General features: G+C 34.4%; 1 protein-coding gene across 4 annotated transcripts in view; it reads right to left on the bottom strand.

The window, feature by feature from the left end:
- Positions 1-17,086, bottom strand: part of UBR3 (ubiquitin protein ligase E3 component n-recognin 3) — a 256,230-nt gene that overhangs the window by 199,385 nt on the left and 39,759 nt on the right. For 3 of the 4 annotated variants that reach the window (XM_054476978.2, XM_054476980.2, XM_063648298.1), the window contains exons 2-5: positions 13,221-13,360; positions 9,629-9,787; positions 7,945-8,088; positions 7,011-7,060 (exon numbers count right to left, since the gene is read on the bottom strand). In XM_054476978.2, coding sequence (XP_054332953.1) covers positions 7,011-7,060; positions 7,945-8,088; positions 9,629-9,787; positions 13,221-13,360 — 493 coding nt within the window. The remainder of the gene's footprint in view (positions 1-7,010; positions 7,061-7,944; positions 8,089-9,628; positions 9,788-13,220; positions 13,361-17,086) is intronic. The other variant, XM_054476979.2, reaches the window with a different exon arrangement.

Genomic DNA, 17,086 nt, shown 5'->3' with positions numbered 1-17,086 from the left:
TTAGGTTAGTCTCGAACTCCCAACCTCAGGTGATCCGCCCGCCTCGGCCTCCCAAAGTGCTGGGATTACAGGCATGAGCTACTGCGCCCAGCCAAAACACCTTTTAATTGTTACAATTCCTACTCTATAGTAGTAATTAAAATGTCATTGTCCATTTATTCTCATCCTATATTCCTTTACGATATCTTAAATTACAAGAATAAAATCATGAAAAGGGTTTGCTTAACAATCCCATGGGCCTATAAGGTAATGGTGTAGAAATTCTAATCCTGAAGCCATACCTAGCTCTTCACTAAATTTCAAATATAAATACTAAAGCAAATATGTCATTTGTGCCTACAGTTACAAATAAAATGCAACATGACATTAAAAGTCTTAATGAATATTTAAATGGCATAAAATAGTTATTTGTTCAAGAACATCTACATTTAAGTACTCTTCCTCTATCAACCTCTTTCCATCTATCTTATCCCTTCATCTATTTTCACCTTAATCTATTCTATTCTATATTAATTATTGCATTTTGACCATTTTAATATATGTTAAAAAATACTTTAAGAACAAAAGTAAAAGCAAATTTTAAATAATAATCATATTCATTTTTAAAGGGGTTGACGGAACTTATCTTTCTTTCCAAATAAATCACACAAACTCAATTAACATTGCTTCTTGCTTATGATGCCTAGCCACCAACAGAATTTTTATTCCATGTAGGCCATCAGTCCTAATAAAATAATGTTTTCCACTAATAAACAAAAAACAAACCAGATTAAAACAGGATATACAACCCCAAAAAGAGACTAGTGGAAGAGTCACAGTAGTTTCATAGCCTCATTAGTAATTAAATTCAAAAATATATTTTGTTCTTTAACCTACAATGAATACTAGTAAAATTTCAGTATATTTTCTTTTGCTTTACAAAGTTAAAAGTCAACTCTCGGCTGGGAGCAGTGGCTCACGCCTGTAAACCCAGCACTTTGGGAGGCCAGGGCAGATCACGAGGTCAGGAGATCAAGACCATCCTGGCTAACACGGAAAAACCCCATCTCTACTAAAAATACAAAAAATTAGCCAGGTGTGGTGGCAGGTGCCTGTAGTCCCAGCTACTTGGGAGGCTGAGGCAGAATGGCGTGAACCTGGGAGGCCGAGCTTGCAGTGAGCTGAGATCACGCCACTGCACTCCAGCCTGGGTGACAGTGCAAGACTCTGTCTCAAAAAAAAAAAAAAAGTCAGCTCTCCAAAATATCTTACAGGCTGGGCACGGTCGCTCACGCCTCTAATCCCAGTACTCTGGGAGGCCAAGGTGGGTGAATCACCTGAGGTCAGGAGTTCAAGACCAGCCTGGCCAACATGGCAAAACCCCATCTCTACTAAAAATACAAAAATTAGCTGGGTGTGGTGGCGCACGCCTGTAGTCCCAGCTACTCGGGAGGCTGAGACGGGAGAATCGCTTGAACCCGGGAAGCAGAGGTTCAGTGAGCCAAGATCATACCACTACGCTCCAGCCTGGGCAAAAGAGTAAGACTCTGTCTCAAAATAAATAAAATAAAATAACCTTACAATCTAAATGTAAGTTTTTAGTCTCTTGATGTACAATAGTAACTATTATACTTAAGGAAAGCTTTGATTTTCATTAAAACTCTGTAATAGCCATTACTGGCTAAAATGGCATTACTTTATCAGTTGTAGTTTTTCCCAAGAGACAGTGCCACTAAAATAGATAGAAAATTTATAAGAAATTATTGGTATATTATTTAGCTATTATCACTACCCACTATTGGATTATCAACTGAATCCAGGGAAAAGAATGGCTAATGTCATATCCTGGTTGTGGAAGTTTTAAAACATGTTTACAAATTCTTTGACATTCTTCCCATCAAGAGGTGGGATCTATATCACCTCCCACTAAATCTGGACATATTTTAGCAACTCGTTTATAACTAAAAAGGATGAAGTGACACCACATACCTTCCAAGACTAGCTCAGAAAAGGCTCTACAGCTTCTACTCTTGGGCTGTTGGCCTGGGAGAAGTAAGTCACTACTATGTAAGATGTCCAACTTGAGACCACCATGCTGGAGAAACCACATGTTGTCATACTGATCAACAACCAGCTGAGTTTCCGGATGGTCAACATCAACTATCAGCCCTGTGAGTGAGCCATCTTAGATCTCCGTCTCAGTGTGAAGCCCTCAGATGACTACGGCTGCAAACAACAACTAACTGCAACCACATATGATAACCTAAGTGAGAACTGCCCAGATGCCATTCTCATGTTCCTAAGTCATAAAATTGTGAGCAAAATAAAATGGTAATTTTAAGACATAAAGCTTTGGGCAAATTTGCTGCATAGCAACAGTAATGACAATCATGGTTTATCCACTTTATAGAAAGAACACTTAGACCAGTAGATGGAAGAACTAGTGCCCAATTTCAACTCCACCACTAACTAGACGGCATTTACTAGCCTGAGTGAATCAGTTAATTCTATGGAATTCAGTTTTTTCATCCATAAATAAGAAAGACAAGATGAATTATATAGTCCCTTTTAGCTCAAGCAGTCATAATTTTTATAACCCTTGAATTGCTTGACACTAATTTTCATTTCGTTTTTGTTGTATCACATGACTTTTCTTCTTTTTTTCTTTTTTTTGAGATGGAGTCTCACTCTGTCACCCAGGCTGAAGTGCAGTGGTGCAGTCTCAGCTCTGCAACTTCTGCCTTCAGGTTCAAGGGGTTCTCCTGTCTCAGTGCCCTGAGTAGCTGGGATTACATGCATGTGCCAGCATGCTCAGCTAATTTTTGTATTTTCAGTAGAGATGGGGTTTCACCATGTTGGCCAGGCTGGTCTCGAACTCCTGACTTCAGGTATCTGCCCGCCTCGGCCTCCCAAAGTGCTGGGATTACAGGTACGGGCCATCACACCCAGCTGACTTTTCTAACTCAAGACTTGACAATAAGTTTAAAACCATAAAGCAAACACCTTATTTTATATATATATTTATATATTTATATTATATATTATTATATATTATAAATTATATAATATATATTATATACTGTATAAGATATATAATATAATTATATATAGTATATATAATTATATTATATATTATATGGTACATAATTATATCTTATATAATATATAATATAAATATATAAATTATTTATATATAATATAATTATAATTATATTTATATTTAATTTATAATTTAATTTATATTTAATTTATTTTTATTTATTTTTATTTTATTTATATTTATTTATATATATTTATTTTAAATTATATTTTATATTATTTTAAATTATATTTATTTAATTTATATAATATTTATTTATATTTATATTTATATTTAATTTATAATTTATAATTTAATTTAATTTAATTATATTTATATTTAATATATATTTAAATAATATATATTAAATATATATTTAAATATATATTTAATATATTGTATTATAATTAAAATATAATATAATTATAATTATAACATAATTATTAATGTAATCAATAATATATTAATTAATATGCTATAATTAATATGTTAATATTAATATATTAATTATAAAATATATAATATATAATTATATATAACTATATATAATAGTTATATTATATATTATATATTATAGTTATATTATATATTTATATTATATATTTATATTAATATATTATATATTTATATTAATATATTATATTAATATATATTATTATATTATATATAATATATTATATTAAATATAATGTATTATAATATATTATATTATATATAATATATTATTAATATATATAATATATATATTATTATATAAATATATATATTTTATATATATGTATATATGTGTATATATATATTTTTTATATATGTATATATGTGTGTGTGTATATATATATATAAAGTACCACTGCACTCTAGCCTGAGAGACAGAGCAAGACCCTATCTCAAAAAAAAAAAAAAAAAAAAAAACATACAGTAGATACCTCTGGCTAAACAACTCTACTTCAAATTCTTAAGTTTTCAAATGCCTAAATTACCCTATTTTTATCCCTTTGGAAAATGTGATCAATATATAAACTATAAAAAGTTTAGCTTTCTGGGGCTGGGCACGGTGGCTCATACCTGTAATCCCAGCACTTTGGGAGGCCAAGGTGGGCGGATCACCTGAGGTCAGGAGTTCAACATCAGCCTGACCAATATGGAGAAACCCCATCTTTACCAAAAATACAAAACTAGCCAGGTGTGGTAGTGCATACCTGTAATCCCAGCTACTCGGGAGGCTGAGACAGGAGAATCGCTTGAACCCGGGAGGCGGAGGTTGCAGTGAGTCAAGATCACGCCACTGCACTCCAGCCTGAGCAATGTAGCAAGACTCTATCTCAAAAAAATAAATAAAAAATAAAGGTCAAAGAGTCTACACTACTTAAATGTATTAAATATACATCACATGCTTTAAACGTAAATCTTCTCAGCTATAACAAAAACAAGATATTATGAGAGACTAGGGGCTGAAATAAAGTATTTTAAAGTTGTTAACATCAAAAAGTATTTACCATGATATTCACACTGAGACATGATCATAATTAAGGAACAAATGGTTACTACATAAAACATACTATACACAGAAGTTGCTGAAACAGAATCTAAGAGAAATGAACATGGATGGAGCAGGAGGCCATAATCCTTAGCCAACTAATGTAGGAACAGAAAACCAAATACCATATATTCTCACTTTAAGTGGGAGATAAATAATGAGAAAATATCGACACAAAGCGAGAAACAACAGACACTGGGGCCTACTTGAGGATGGAGGTGGGAAACAGAAGTGAGGACCTAAAAAGGACAGATTAGAAGCAATAGTAATGAACAAAAAAGGGGCAATATTTCAAATTATCTGATATCATCTAGAAATTACTTCTAGAAGAGATTCAAAAGCCCCTCAATACACACACGTGCACACACAAACACACACACAAGGATGTCCTTCTAGCACCCAACCATAAAATAGAATGTTGTTGCAATGCAGTTGTGTACAACGAAAGTCTCCACGGGAAATTCAAATGCTAATCTGGACAGTTCAGGCCAAGATAAAAATGATTGTTACTTCTGTCCTAGACAGAGGAGAAGGCATCTGTGTTGAAGATCAGCTTTTTACATATCCAGAAATAAAATTCAATTCAAGAAAATAAAGTAGAATTGTTAGCAAGCCTGTTGGATACATAATGCTAGGCATGCTAAAATAATATGACAGTTCTAACCTACCACATAAATATAAACTTAAGACCACAGATTTTTGTTGTTTTAAATCAAATCAAGATGCTTATTTTAATAAACTGCTCTGAACAATGACCAAACCATTTCATCATGCAATAGTTGTCTAAAGTTCCTACTGGCTACAGATGTAAGACTCCTGGCTCAGGCGGCTTTAGCTAAAGAAGTGCCCATTCATTCACCCATTCATAGTCAACTCCTACTCTGAGAACTCGCCTTTTAATAGGCCATTCCACCTCCCCACAAAATGCCCTTAGAGCAAAATTAACAGTTTAAAACTATATGTGTATTACCAATTACTTCCTTCTTTGGCATACGAAGAATTAGCATTCTTACTCCTACCATTCCCCTCCCCTATCTTCAAAATGGAATTATTACAGTTTAGTTAAAATAATAATGTTTATATGTTTTTGAAAGTCTATTTTAAATATCAGAAAATTTTTCCCGTTTGTCATTATAACAATATGATTCTCAGAAGTTATTCTGTTACAAAACAGAAGCAAAATTTATAAGCTAACCATTTACATAAGTTTTTTAAATTACTCTATTTTATTTAACTAACACACATACAGTGTTTACAATACGCTGGGCACCAGGGCTGTAAGTGCTTACATGTGTTAACTCATTCAATCCTCATAATATTCTCATGAAATAAGTACTATTATTATCTCCATTTCACAGATAAGGAAATTTAGACATGAAGAAGTTAAGACACTTTGCCCAAGGTTGCACTACTAATAGGTAAAGGAGCCAGAAGTCAAACCCAGGCAGTCTAATTCCAGAGTCAGACTCCTACACAGCATAATAAAATGCCTCTCCAATCTGATGAAAATTCTTGAAAATTGCCCAAAATGGGACTCCACAAAACGTAACATTGTGTGAAAGCCTTTTTAGAGGGGACAAACTATAAAATTTAAATTTTAAGGTATTAAATCAATTACAAGACTTCCATAACAGAAACCATCCCTTTAAAAGGAGTATATTTGGCTTAATTCACATTACGTTATCAACTCAAAATGGATTTCCAAAAGAAAAAAGATATATATGTTTAAATGTAATTTTATTTTTTAGATTTTAATAATTAAATGTATTAGAAATATAAAATTTAAGTTGAATAAGCAACAAGATTATAAGCAAATATAAGTAACAGCAATTTTTCTCTTATAAATTATGTAATAAAATATAGAAATATAACATGATTTTTCCTATTTATTATTAATAAACACTATGAAAATTGACATTTCAAATTGATGGTCTTTTTCCCAGTACACAGTTTTAAAAAAAAATCCCTGACATGTAAAATGTAACTTTATTATACGATTAGAAAAACAGTTCCATTTCATAGTCTTTTAATAAATTATCCTAAACTTAGCAAAATTTTCAAAAATAATTTCATTGTACATATGACAACTATGTGGGTAAATTTGGGGACAGCCTCTGAGGAGAAATCTCTACCTCTTTCTACCTACTTTTAAACTGTGAAAAAGAAAAATGAATTATAAACAAGAAGTAAAAATCTAGTTATAGACCTTGTTCTGTCACTAAGTAATTGTGTGATCTAGGCTTCCCAGAAGCCATTATGGGCTTCAGTGTCCTTGTCTATAGAATGAGAAACTTAAACTACATAATGCCTACAAATCTATATAGTTTTAGAACTATAAAAAAGTATAAAATAATAAAAAAGTATAAAAAAGCACAAAATTATACTTTTTAAAAAGTTTTGAACTTTAAATCTCACCTCATCTGAAGAATCTACTTGTCCCAAAGTTCCTGTTGCGCCTACAAAACCTTTGGAGGAGAAGAAAAATAGTTGTCCTTCATAGTTGCTACATATTGCTTTATTATCAAATTATTCTGAGAAATACAAATATCAAAAAGCTAAGTTTTGTTACGTTAGGACACCTCATTCTAACAGTTATCTTGGCAAAGTCCAACTTTTTTTTTTTTTTTTGAGACAGGATTCTCGCTCTGTTGCTCAGGCTGGAGTGCAGTGCCGCAATCTCACCTCACTGCAACCTCCACTTCTCAGATTCAAGCAATTCTCCTGCCTCAGCTTCCCAAGTAGCTGGGCTTACAGGCGCCTGCCAGCACACCCAGCTAATTTTTGTATTTTAGTAAAGACGAGGTTTCACCATGTTGGCCATTCTGGCCTCAAAACTCCCGACCTCAGGTGATCCACCCACCTCGGCCTCCCAAACTGCTGGGATTATAGGCATGAGCCTCCGTGCCCAGCCTCCAACATGTATCTCAAATAAGTTTGAACCTAATAGGTTGACACTTCAATAGGAATTCTCCAGTGAAAACTCAGATTTAATACAGTAATTACAAATGGTGTTTCAGAAGGATCTTTTTAGTTTTAAACCATAGTTTACTAAAATATTGAGGTAGTAAAGTTTTGGGCTACTCTTGAATAGCAACTGTACAGTTTTCATGAGTTAGAACCAGAATCTTAATAAGCTAATCAAATTCCATTTAAGAAAAATGCATTCTCTTCTTTGGTCAATCTATTCTTTTTTACCTCTAAATTTTTACTATTTTTATTACTTTTCTTAAAAAGAATAATACTGTTTTAGTTCAAAATAAATTTTTTCAATAATGAGTAAAGTTTGAGAGGTTTTTTTGGTTTTAATACAGAAAAGTTACTACTGTTCAAATTAAATATTTAGACAAACCTTGAACAGCCAGAGAACTAGTACCAGCAGATGGCTCCTGCACACCATATACAAGCTTATCCTCAGGATATGTAAGTCCAGAGCTCTTTAAAGCTATAAGGTACTTTTCATGACTTTTCTTTACACAAGCATTTTCTCCAAGACCTAATTAAAACAAACTTCAAATCAGAAAAAAATATTCCATTCAAAATCTCAGTATGGTCTTTTCATTAACTAGTATCTATAAATAGGTGAATATTCTAATGGAGTGGGAGCCCTAAAATGAATAATATAAGATAGCTTCAAATAACATTTTTGTGCTTATGTTTAGCACTAACAACCCGAGAATACACAGCATGTTTATACCAAATAATGAAATCTACAAAGTAGGTGAGCATCTAAAATATCCAAGGGAATGTGGGGCATAAAAATTAATAAAACATGATCCGAGCTTTAAAGGAACCTGAAAATTACAGTAAAGAAAGTCAGAGAGGTAATATGGTAGATAATAATTATGTAGCAGAATTCACCTTCTGGTTTGACAGTCTGTGCTCTCGTAATACCAAGCATGCAGTTATCGAAAGCAGAGTGCTTGGGAAAGGCGTATGAATGTTTTGTATAACAATACACCATTCAACAATTCCAAGTTTTATAACTTAACCTGTATATTAGAAAATCCTAGGTGATACAACACAAAAACTTAAAATATCAAAAGTGAAAACATAGACATGATGGTTGTTACTGTTAAAGAAAGGGGATCACTTCTCAGCCTTGTGTTTAAAGAAAGAGAGGTAGGGCCGGGCGTGGTGGCTCACACCTGTAATCTCAGCACTTTGGGAGGCCAAGGCTGGCAGATCACCTGAGGTCAGGAGCTCAAGACCGCCTGGCCAACATGGTAAAACCCTGTCTCTACAAAAATACAAAAATTAGCTGGGCATGATGGCAGGTACCTGTAATCCCAGCTACTCAGGAGGCTGAGGCAGGAGAATCGCTTGAACCCAGGAGGCAGAGGTTGCAGTGGGCTGAGATCAAGCCACTGCACTCCAGCCTAGGCAACAGAGCAAGACTCTGTCTCAAAAAAATAAAATAAAATAAAATAAAATAAAGTAAAGAAAGAGAGGCAGAGCATAATTATCATGTCACACCAAAAGTTAGGAGACCTAGGTTCCAGTACCAACTCCAACATAAATTAATTGTGAGGTTTAAACAGGCCATTTCATTTTTCTAGGGCTCAGTAGTCTCCTCATCCATAAAACAAGAAGTTCTTTTGCCAGGCACGGTGGCTCACACCTGTAATCCCAGCACTTTGGGAGGCAGAGGTGAGCGGATCATGACATCAGGAGATCGAGACCATCCTGGCTAACACAGTGAAACCCCGCCTCTACTAAAAATACAAAAAATTTGCCGGGCGTGGTGGCGGGTGCCTGTAGTCCCAGCTACTCAGGAGGCTGAGGCAGGAGAATGGCGTGAACCCGGGAGGCAGAGCTTGCAGTGAGCCGAGATTGTGCCACTGCACTCCAGCCTGGGTGACAGAGCAAGACTCCGTCTCAAAAAAAAAAAAAAAAAAAAAGAAGTTCTCTTAATAACTTCCAGCTTTAGCATTCTATGAAAATTCTACAATTTACCTTTAAGTTCTAAAAGACTCAATTTCTTATCATTATAGTAATATATGAAAACTATAAATTTCTTCTAACATTTTACTCACCAGAAGTCAGATCTTTGTAGTTTTGTTGGTTTGTCAAAACCTGAGTAAGAACAGACCGCATTGCTCCTCCCATTTTAGTTAGGTCTTCTAAAAAGGAAATTTGAGGTTCCAAAAGCTGAAGGACTTTGTTAAGGTCCTTTTCTGATGGTCCATCAGCTGCTAAAAGAAAAAAAGAAAAAAAATCAAATAAGGGTAATTTTCTTTAAAATATCTTACTAAAAATAACAGTATTTATTCTTTTAAAATTATAATGGCTTAAATTATAGTATTTTATAATCAAAAAAGTCAATACAAGAACTCTGTTTAGAAATTGGTATCTGCCCAGCACCTAGCCAAGCAAGGGTAGACTTGCTCAGGAATTCAGTCCTTTGGAAAACAGCAGATGGAAAAACACAGATGACCTCCTAAGATATGAAGCACTTAATTTGTGTAAGAAGCATTTAAATACAAAAAATTAGCCAAGTGTGGTGATGCGCGCCTGTAGTCCTAGCTACTCAGGAGTCTGAGGCGGGTGGATGGCTTAAGCCTGGAGGTGAAGGTGGCAGTGAACTGAGATCATGCCACTGTACTCCAGCCTGGGCGACAGAGTGACACCCCGTCTCAAAAACAACAAAAAGAAGCAGCAGCATTTGATCTGTGGACCCTATACTTCCACATATATAAATGTCATCATAAAATCATTTCAAAAAAAGATAGTATTTAAGAAAAAGTTTAGATCACATCCTAGAATAAAACAAGATACAATTCAAATACATTGAGAGTAGTATAAGAGTATTATGTCAAATTTAAACCTGTATAACAAATAACCTATCCCCTATAATATTTCAAAAATACAGATACATGTTAGCTGAAGGTCAAAGCAACTAAAGTGAAAGATAACTTTTCATAAATATGAATAATTGTATTAAAAACTAAAAAAAAAAAAACAGGCAAATAGAGATGGAGAGAAAGAAAAGAAGCTTGGACAACAACTGAAAAAGAATATTAAAGATGAAAAATATAGAGAGGTTTTACAGAAGCCGAGGTCTAAAAGGAAGGAAATGAATAAAGAGATTTATAGCTTAACCATAATTGTTTTTAAAACAAAAACAAATGAACAAAACCACATCTATAAAAGAGGTAATGGAGAACCTGTGTGCCCAGGAAAGGGGATGTCCATTTCATTCAACATTTATTCAGAATCTCAAAACCTACTGTCTCAGTGTAAAGCTAATGTTATATATTATTCAACTTTATATTCTCCCCAGTGACTTATATAGTAATATAGTAGATAATATAGTAGTAATATAGTAGATTTAATTAATGTTTGCTCTTGGTTTTCAAGGGCTCTGAAACAAACTCTAACACAGATATAAGGATTATTGGATGAATGAGAAACAGAATTGAAAGAAATTGGGAAACCACAAGATCTCTGAGTTTTCATTACCTTGGATTGGTTATTGCAAGCTCTTTCTTTAATTTCTTTAATTTTAAACAGTAATCTCTACACACAAATGCAGAATTTTGGCTGGGCACAATGGCTCACACCTGTAATCCCAGCACTTTCAGAGGCCAAGGCGGTGGATCACCTGAGGTCGGAGTTTGAGACCAGCCTGGCCAACACAGTAAAACTCCATCTCTACTGAAAATACAAAAAATTAGCCAGGCGTGGTGGTGGGCGCCTGTAATTCCAGCTATTTGGGAGGCTGAGGCAGGAGAATTGCTTGAACCCAGGAGGCGGAGGTTGCAGTAAGCTGACATCGCACCACTGCACTCCAGCCTGGGCAATAAGAGCGAAACTCCATCTCAAAAAAAAAAAGGCAGAATTTTTTTTGCACAGACAGAAATTAATGCTGAACAGAAGCAGTAATATAAGGAAGAAACTTCCAAGAACCTACATTCATGCAGATCATCTTTAGATAAAAAATGCTTCCATTTTTTCCTTCGTGTTTTCAGATAACAGATAATTATAAAGCTATGTACTTATGTTGTCTACGTTTTATAACTGTTACGTCAACAACAAAAAATATAATACACTTTCATGTGAAGTACTCTTTCATTAAACTAATGATAAGCTTTAAGGTTCTCATAATAAATAATTTCTATTTCTAAAATAGGACACCTGTAATACAAAATATAAATTCCCAAAAAGGTCTCCTAACTAGTATATGAGAAATAATGCATAAGGCAATTTCAATAACCCATCTAGTAACTGGTTCCTTCATTCCGAAGAGACAGTAATTTGGAACTAAATCAAAATAATATTTTTCTTTATATATTCCTTTTTCTGTTCTTTTTTTTGGGGGGCGGTGTGGGGCACAGGGTCTCACTCTGTCACCCAGACTGGAGTGTAGTGATGTAATCATAGCTCACTGCAGCCTTGAACTCCTGAGCTCAAGGGATCCTCCTGCCTCAGCCTCCCAAGTAGCTAGGACTACAGGCACATGCCACCACCACACCCAGCTAACTTTTAAAAATGTTTGTAAAGACAGAGTCTCTATGTTGCCTAGCTGGTCTTGAATTCCTGGCTTCAAGCAATCCTCCTCCCTCAGCCCCCCAAAGTGCTGGGATTACAGGTATGAAACACCATGCCCAGCTTATTTTTCTATATTTTAAGATATATACTCTGTTAAGTAGAAGTACTTAACAAAGGATTGTATGTTTTTGCTTAAAATGTACAAATAAGGAAGTATAATGGTTTGCTCACAATAAAGATAACAAGACAGTTTTAGAAATGAGGACATTATATAACATTCCCCTACACTTTAAGGATGGAGATAGAAGATGAAAATGTGTGCCACAGTTTCAAAATGAATATAAAATTATTTATAGTACTAAATAATTTTAAACCTCTAAAAATAATGCAAAATGTAATCTCTTATAGAACAGAAATTCAAGTATCATTAGAAAGGTAAAAACAATCATAAAAAGTTAATAAATTTGATTCATACTACTAATGAATATCTGTAACTGACAATGTCAGACTGAGAACTTTTAATAGATACCTAAATCCAAATATTTACCTAACTGAAGTATGTTAATCAAGATTGTGATTAAATCTTAAAAAGTAAGAAGAACATCTGTAATTTTCTCTTTTAAATATTAACATGATGATTATACACCCATATATTCTACCAGTAATCTGGAAGTCAGCAATTTGACCCTATCATAAGTTATTATATAATATATAGAGAGAATAAAAATATATACACACTTCTAAAAAAAAAGTTGATAAAACATTTTATCTTCTAAAAATCTAAGTTAAATTTAAACATTTCCAGGAGTTCTCAATTCTGCTTTATCATAATATTGCAAATAAAGTCACGTTAACCCCACAAAATGGTTACTTCCTCATCTGCAAAAGCTCAAATAAGTTTGATCAAAAACATTTATGACTCCAGAAGCAGAAAGCACGAAACTACATCTACTGCAACATACAAGGTTATATAATTTATTTTTAGTGTGTTTCTATTCAATCCGTATTTTATAGTCATCTCTTTTTAAATGTTAAACAAAAAAAGTTATCTGAAAAAATTCACCTCATAATTAATACTAAAACTTTGTAAATTTACAATTTAAAAAGAGTACTAACAAGAAGTAGATTAAAACATACCTGGTTCATTATAGCCTTCTCTTAAGTACTGAATAAGACAAAATATAAATCTTGGAAGAACAAATTCAGACATCATCAGTAAGTCTTTAGGGACACAGGGAATATTTGAACTTGATTTAATTTGATGCCTTTTGCAAAACCTGTAATATGAAAAAGAAAAAAATTAACAGTAATGTCTAATCAGCTAAAAATATATTATTTATATTTACATATTCGTAAATGGAATATAGGCCAATAAATCCTCCTTTATGATTTTTAAGTGGTTAAAAGAATGTAATTTTAACCAGTGTTTATATAAAAAATGGCACTCAGGTATATTTTTCCCAAGAAAAGACCCATACTATTAATAGTTAAATTCCAAGTAGAATACAAAAAGAAAATCTCATTACAGGGCACATTTTTTTAACTGAAATTTATTACTTTCAGGTACCACTTTATGACTTCCACTCTTTTAAACCATTAAGTACAAGTTGATCACTTCAAAAGCATTTACATTTTTCCTATTTCTCACTTATTGCATTAATGAATAGGTAAGTGATACAAAAACTTGAAGTTTATTTTAAAAGTTTATACACTGAAGTGTACACATTCCTTCTCATCTTGTTTATATTCTTTTTTTTTTTTTTTTTTTTTTTTGAGAGTCTTGGTCTGTTGTCCAGGCTGGAGTGCAGTGGCACAATCTCGGCTCATTGCAACCTCTGCCTCCCAGGTTCAAGTGATTCTCCCACCTCAGCCTCCCGAGTAGCTGGGACTACAGGTGTGCACCACCACACCAGCTAATTTTTTTTATTTTTAGTAGAGACGGGGTTTCACCATGTTGGTTGGCCAGGCTGGTCTCGAACTCCTGACCTCAGGTGCTCCGCCCGCCTCGGCCCCGTGAGCCACTGTGCCTGGCCTATATTCATTTTCAAGTATGATTGGTATGCTTAAGCAAAAATGAAGTTAACTCTTCTTTTTTATTTTTATTTTTTCCTTAAAGACAGGGTCTCGCTTTGTCACTCACATGCATCCATGCATCCTGGAAGTCCTGGGCTCAAGCAATCCTCCCACCTCAGCCTCAGGCATGTGCCACTATGCCTGGCTAATTTTTTTATTTTTACTTTTTGTAGAGACAGGGCCTTGCTACATTGCCAAGGCTGATGTACAACTCTTGGCCTCAAGTGATCCTCCAGCCTTGACCTCCCAAAGTACTGGGATTGTGAGCCACTGTGCCCCACCCTGAAGAAAACTATTCTATAGTCAACATCCAAATAATCACAAATAAGTTATTCTGTGACCAAACACATAATTACCACATTAAACATGTAAAATGCCTAGAAAGAAGGGAAGAGAAGCTATTTAAGCTGTAAAATATAAAAGATCTGAATAGAGAAAAACAACATTCCTAAACGGAAAAATTGACCTTTTTTTTTTTTTTTTTTTTAAGACAGTTTTGGCTGGGCACAGTGGCTCATGCCTGTAATCCCAGCACTCTGGGAGGCCGAGGTTGGTGCATCACCTGAGGTCAGGAGTTCAAGACTAGCCTGGCCAACATGGCAAAACCCCATGTCTACTAAAAATACAAAAATTAGCCAGGCATGGTGGCATGTGCCTGTAGTCCCAGCTACTTGGGAGGCTGAGGCAGGAGAATCGCTTGAACTTGGGAGGCAGAGGTTGCGGTGAGCCAACACCGTGTCACTGCACTCCAGCCTGGGTGACTGAGCAACGTTCTGCCTCAAAAATAATAATAATAATAAAAAAAGACAGTTTCCCCAGACTTAATGCCATTAGATTTACATCCCAATAGAATTAATCACAAGCTAATTCTAAAGTTCAAATGGAAGATCATATTTGTGAAAAATACTATTAAAGCCTGAAAAAAAATGGTTAATGATAATGAACTGGACCTTAAAGCACAGTATAAAATTATTTTAATTAAAATTCTGTGGTAATGTGCTAACATCAACGGACCACAATGGGCCGGACATGGTAGCTCATGCCTGTAATCCCAGCATGTTGGGAGGCCGAGGCTGAAGGATCACTTGAGGCCAGGAGTTCAAAACCAGCCTAGGTGACATAGCGAGACTCAGTCTACCAAAAAAAACTTAAATAATTTAAAATTAACAATAATGAAGTCCAGAAAAAGAACATACAAATTTGTGATAAATGTGACATCTCAAATCAATACGGTGGGAAGAAGACTTAATAAACTAGAACAAAATTTACTATTATTTAAATGCAGGAAGCAAATTTGATTCCTATCTTATACTATATACAAAATATATTCCAGAATACATTAAAAATCAAACGTAAGAAATGGAGCCTGGAAGATAATTAACTATTTTCCTACATTATCTCAGAATATAGAAACCCTAAGTTAAGACTTAAAACCAAAAGCCACAAAAGTAAGAAAAAAAACTGACTATGCAAATCAAAAGCTTCTACACAGAAGACAGTAACAAACTGGAAAAAATATTTACAATATATAAATGAGATAAAAGATTAATAGCTATGATTACAAACTCTCAAAAATGGATAAGAAAAATAAAGGAATTCAATAGAAAAATCAAGCAAGGTCATGAACAATTCACAAAACAAGTACCAAACAGCCAATAAACAAATGGAAAGATGCTCCAGTTTTCTCTAATAAAGCAATGAATTTTATCAAAACAAAAAATGAATAACTGGAGAAACCATTTTGTGATATCTAGTGAAATAACTGACCCATGCAATGGAGCCATTAGAGGAAAGCTTGAGGGGAAATTTTCATTACTTACAGTTCATTACAGTTCTTTGGTTCATTACAGTTAATTTTATTAGGTGTGATAACAATATTGTGGTTATGTAAGAAAAATATCTGCCTATTACACCCTTATCAATCTGCTGAATGAGATGGCTCACGTTCTTAATCCCAACACTTTAGGAGGCCGACGTGGGCGGATTGCTTGAGGTCAGGAGTTCAAGACCAGCCTGGCCAACATGGTGAAGCACCATCTCTACTAAAAAATACAAAACATTAGCCAGGCATGGTGGCACATGCCTGTAGTCCTAGCTACTCAGGAGTCTGGGGCAGGAGAATCACTTGAAACCGGGAGGCGGAGGTTGGAGTGAGCCGAGATCGCGCCACTGCACTCAAGCCTAGGTGACAGAGCAAGACTCCATCTCAAAAACAAACAAACAAACAAACAAACAAAAACCCTTATCAATCTTAGTATCACTAGAAGTTTAAAAGAAAAAAAAAAAGAGAGACTGTGATGTGAGTAAAGCACACAACACCATTATGAAATGTTCTTATCAAACAAATTGAACTTGAATGGCACCATGTCTCCAGAGCTAACTTCCATTTACAAGAAGTATGGGAGATAAAGGAACACGTTAAATGACACCACAAAAAAGGAAATAGACAAATGGAGAAATGTGAGACATTATACAGGACAACTGACCCAGTTTCTGTAACCTGTCAGTGACAGAGGGGAATAAAGGGGTACCAGAGCTACTCTAGGATAAAAGAGGCTTGAGACACCAAATAAGCACATGCAGTACGTAAACCAATTCTAACAAACCAACTCTGAAAGGAATTTTTGAAAGGCGTATTTTATAGTCTTTCAAAAAGGAAATTCCTTTCCGAGGGAATTCGATTATAAACTGGGTACTAGTTCATTACAGTTGATTTTATTAGTGTGATAATGCCATTGTGGTTATACAAGAAAATGTTCGTGGTTATTTGATTATATAGGAATTATTTTATGTGGGTGTGACAACAACCCTGTGATTATCACTAAAAGTGAATTCCCGGCTCGGTGCAATGGCTCACGCCTGTAATGCCTATAATCCCAGTACTTTGGGAGGCCAAGGCATGCGGATCACTTGATGAGGAGTTCAAGACC

This window comes from Pongo pygmaeus, chromosome 11 (assembly GCF_028885625.2).
Source record: "Pongo pygmaeus isolate AG05252 chromosome 11, NHGRI_mPonPyg2-v2.0_pri, whole genome shotgun sequence".
Lineage (NCBI taxonomy): Eukaryota > Metazoa > Chordata > Mammalia > Primates > Hominidae > Pongo > Pongo pygmaeus.
This window is presented reverse-complemented; position numbering and strand designations above follow the sequence as displayed.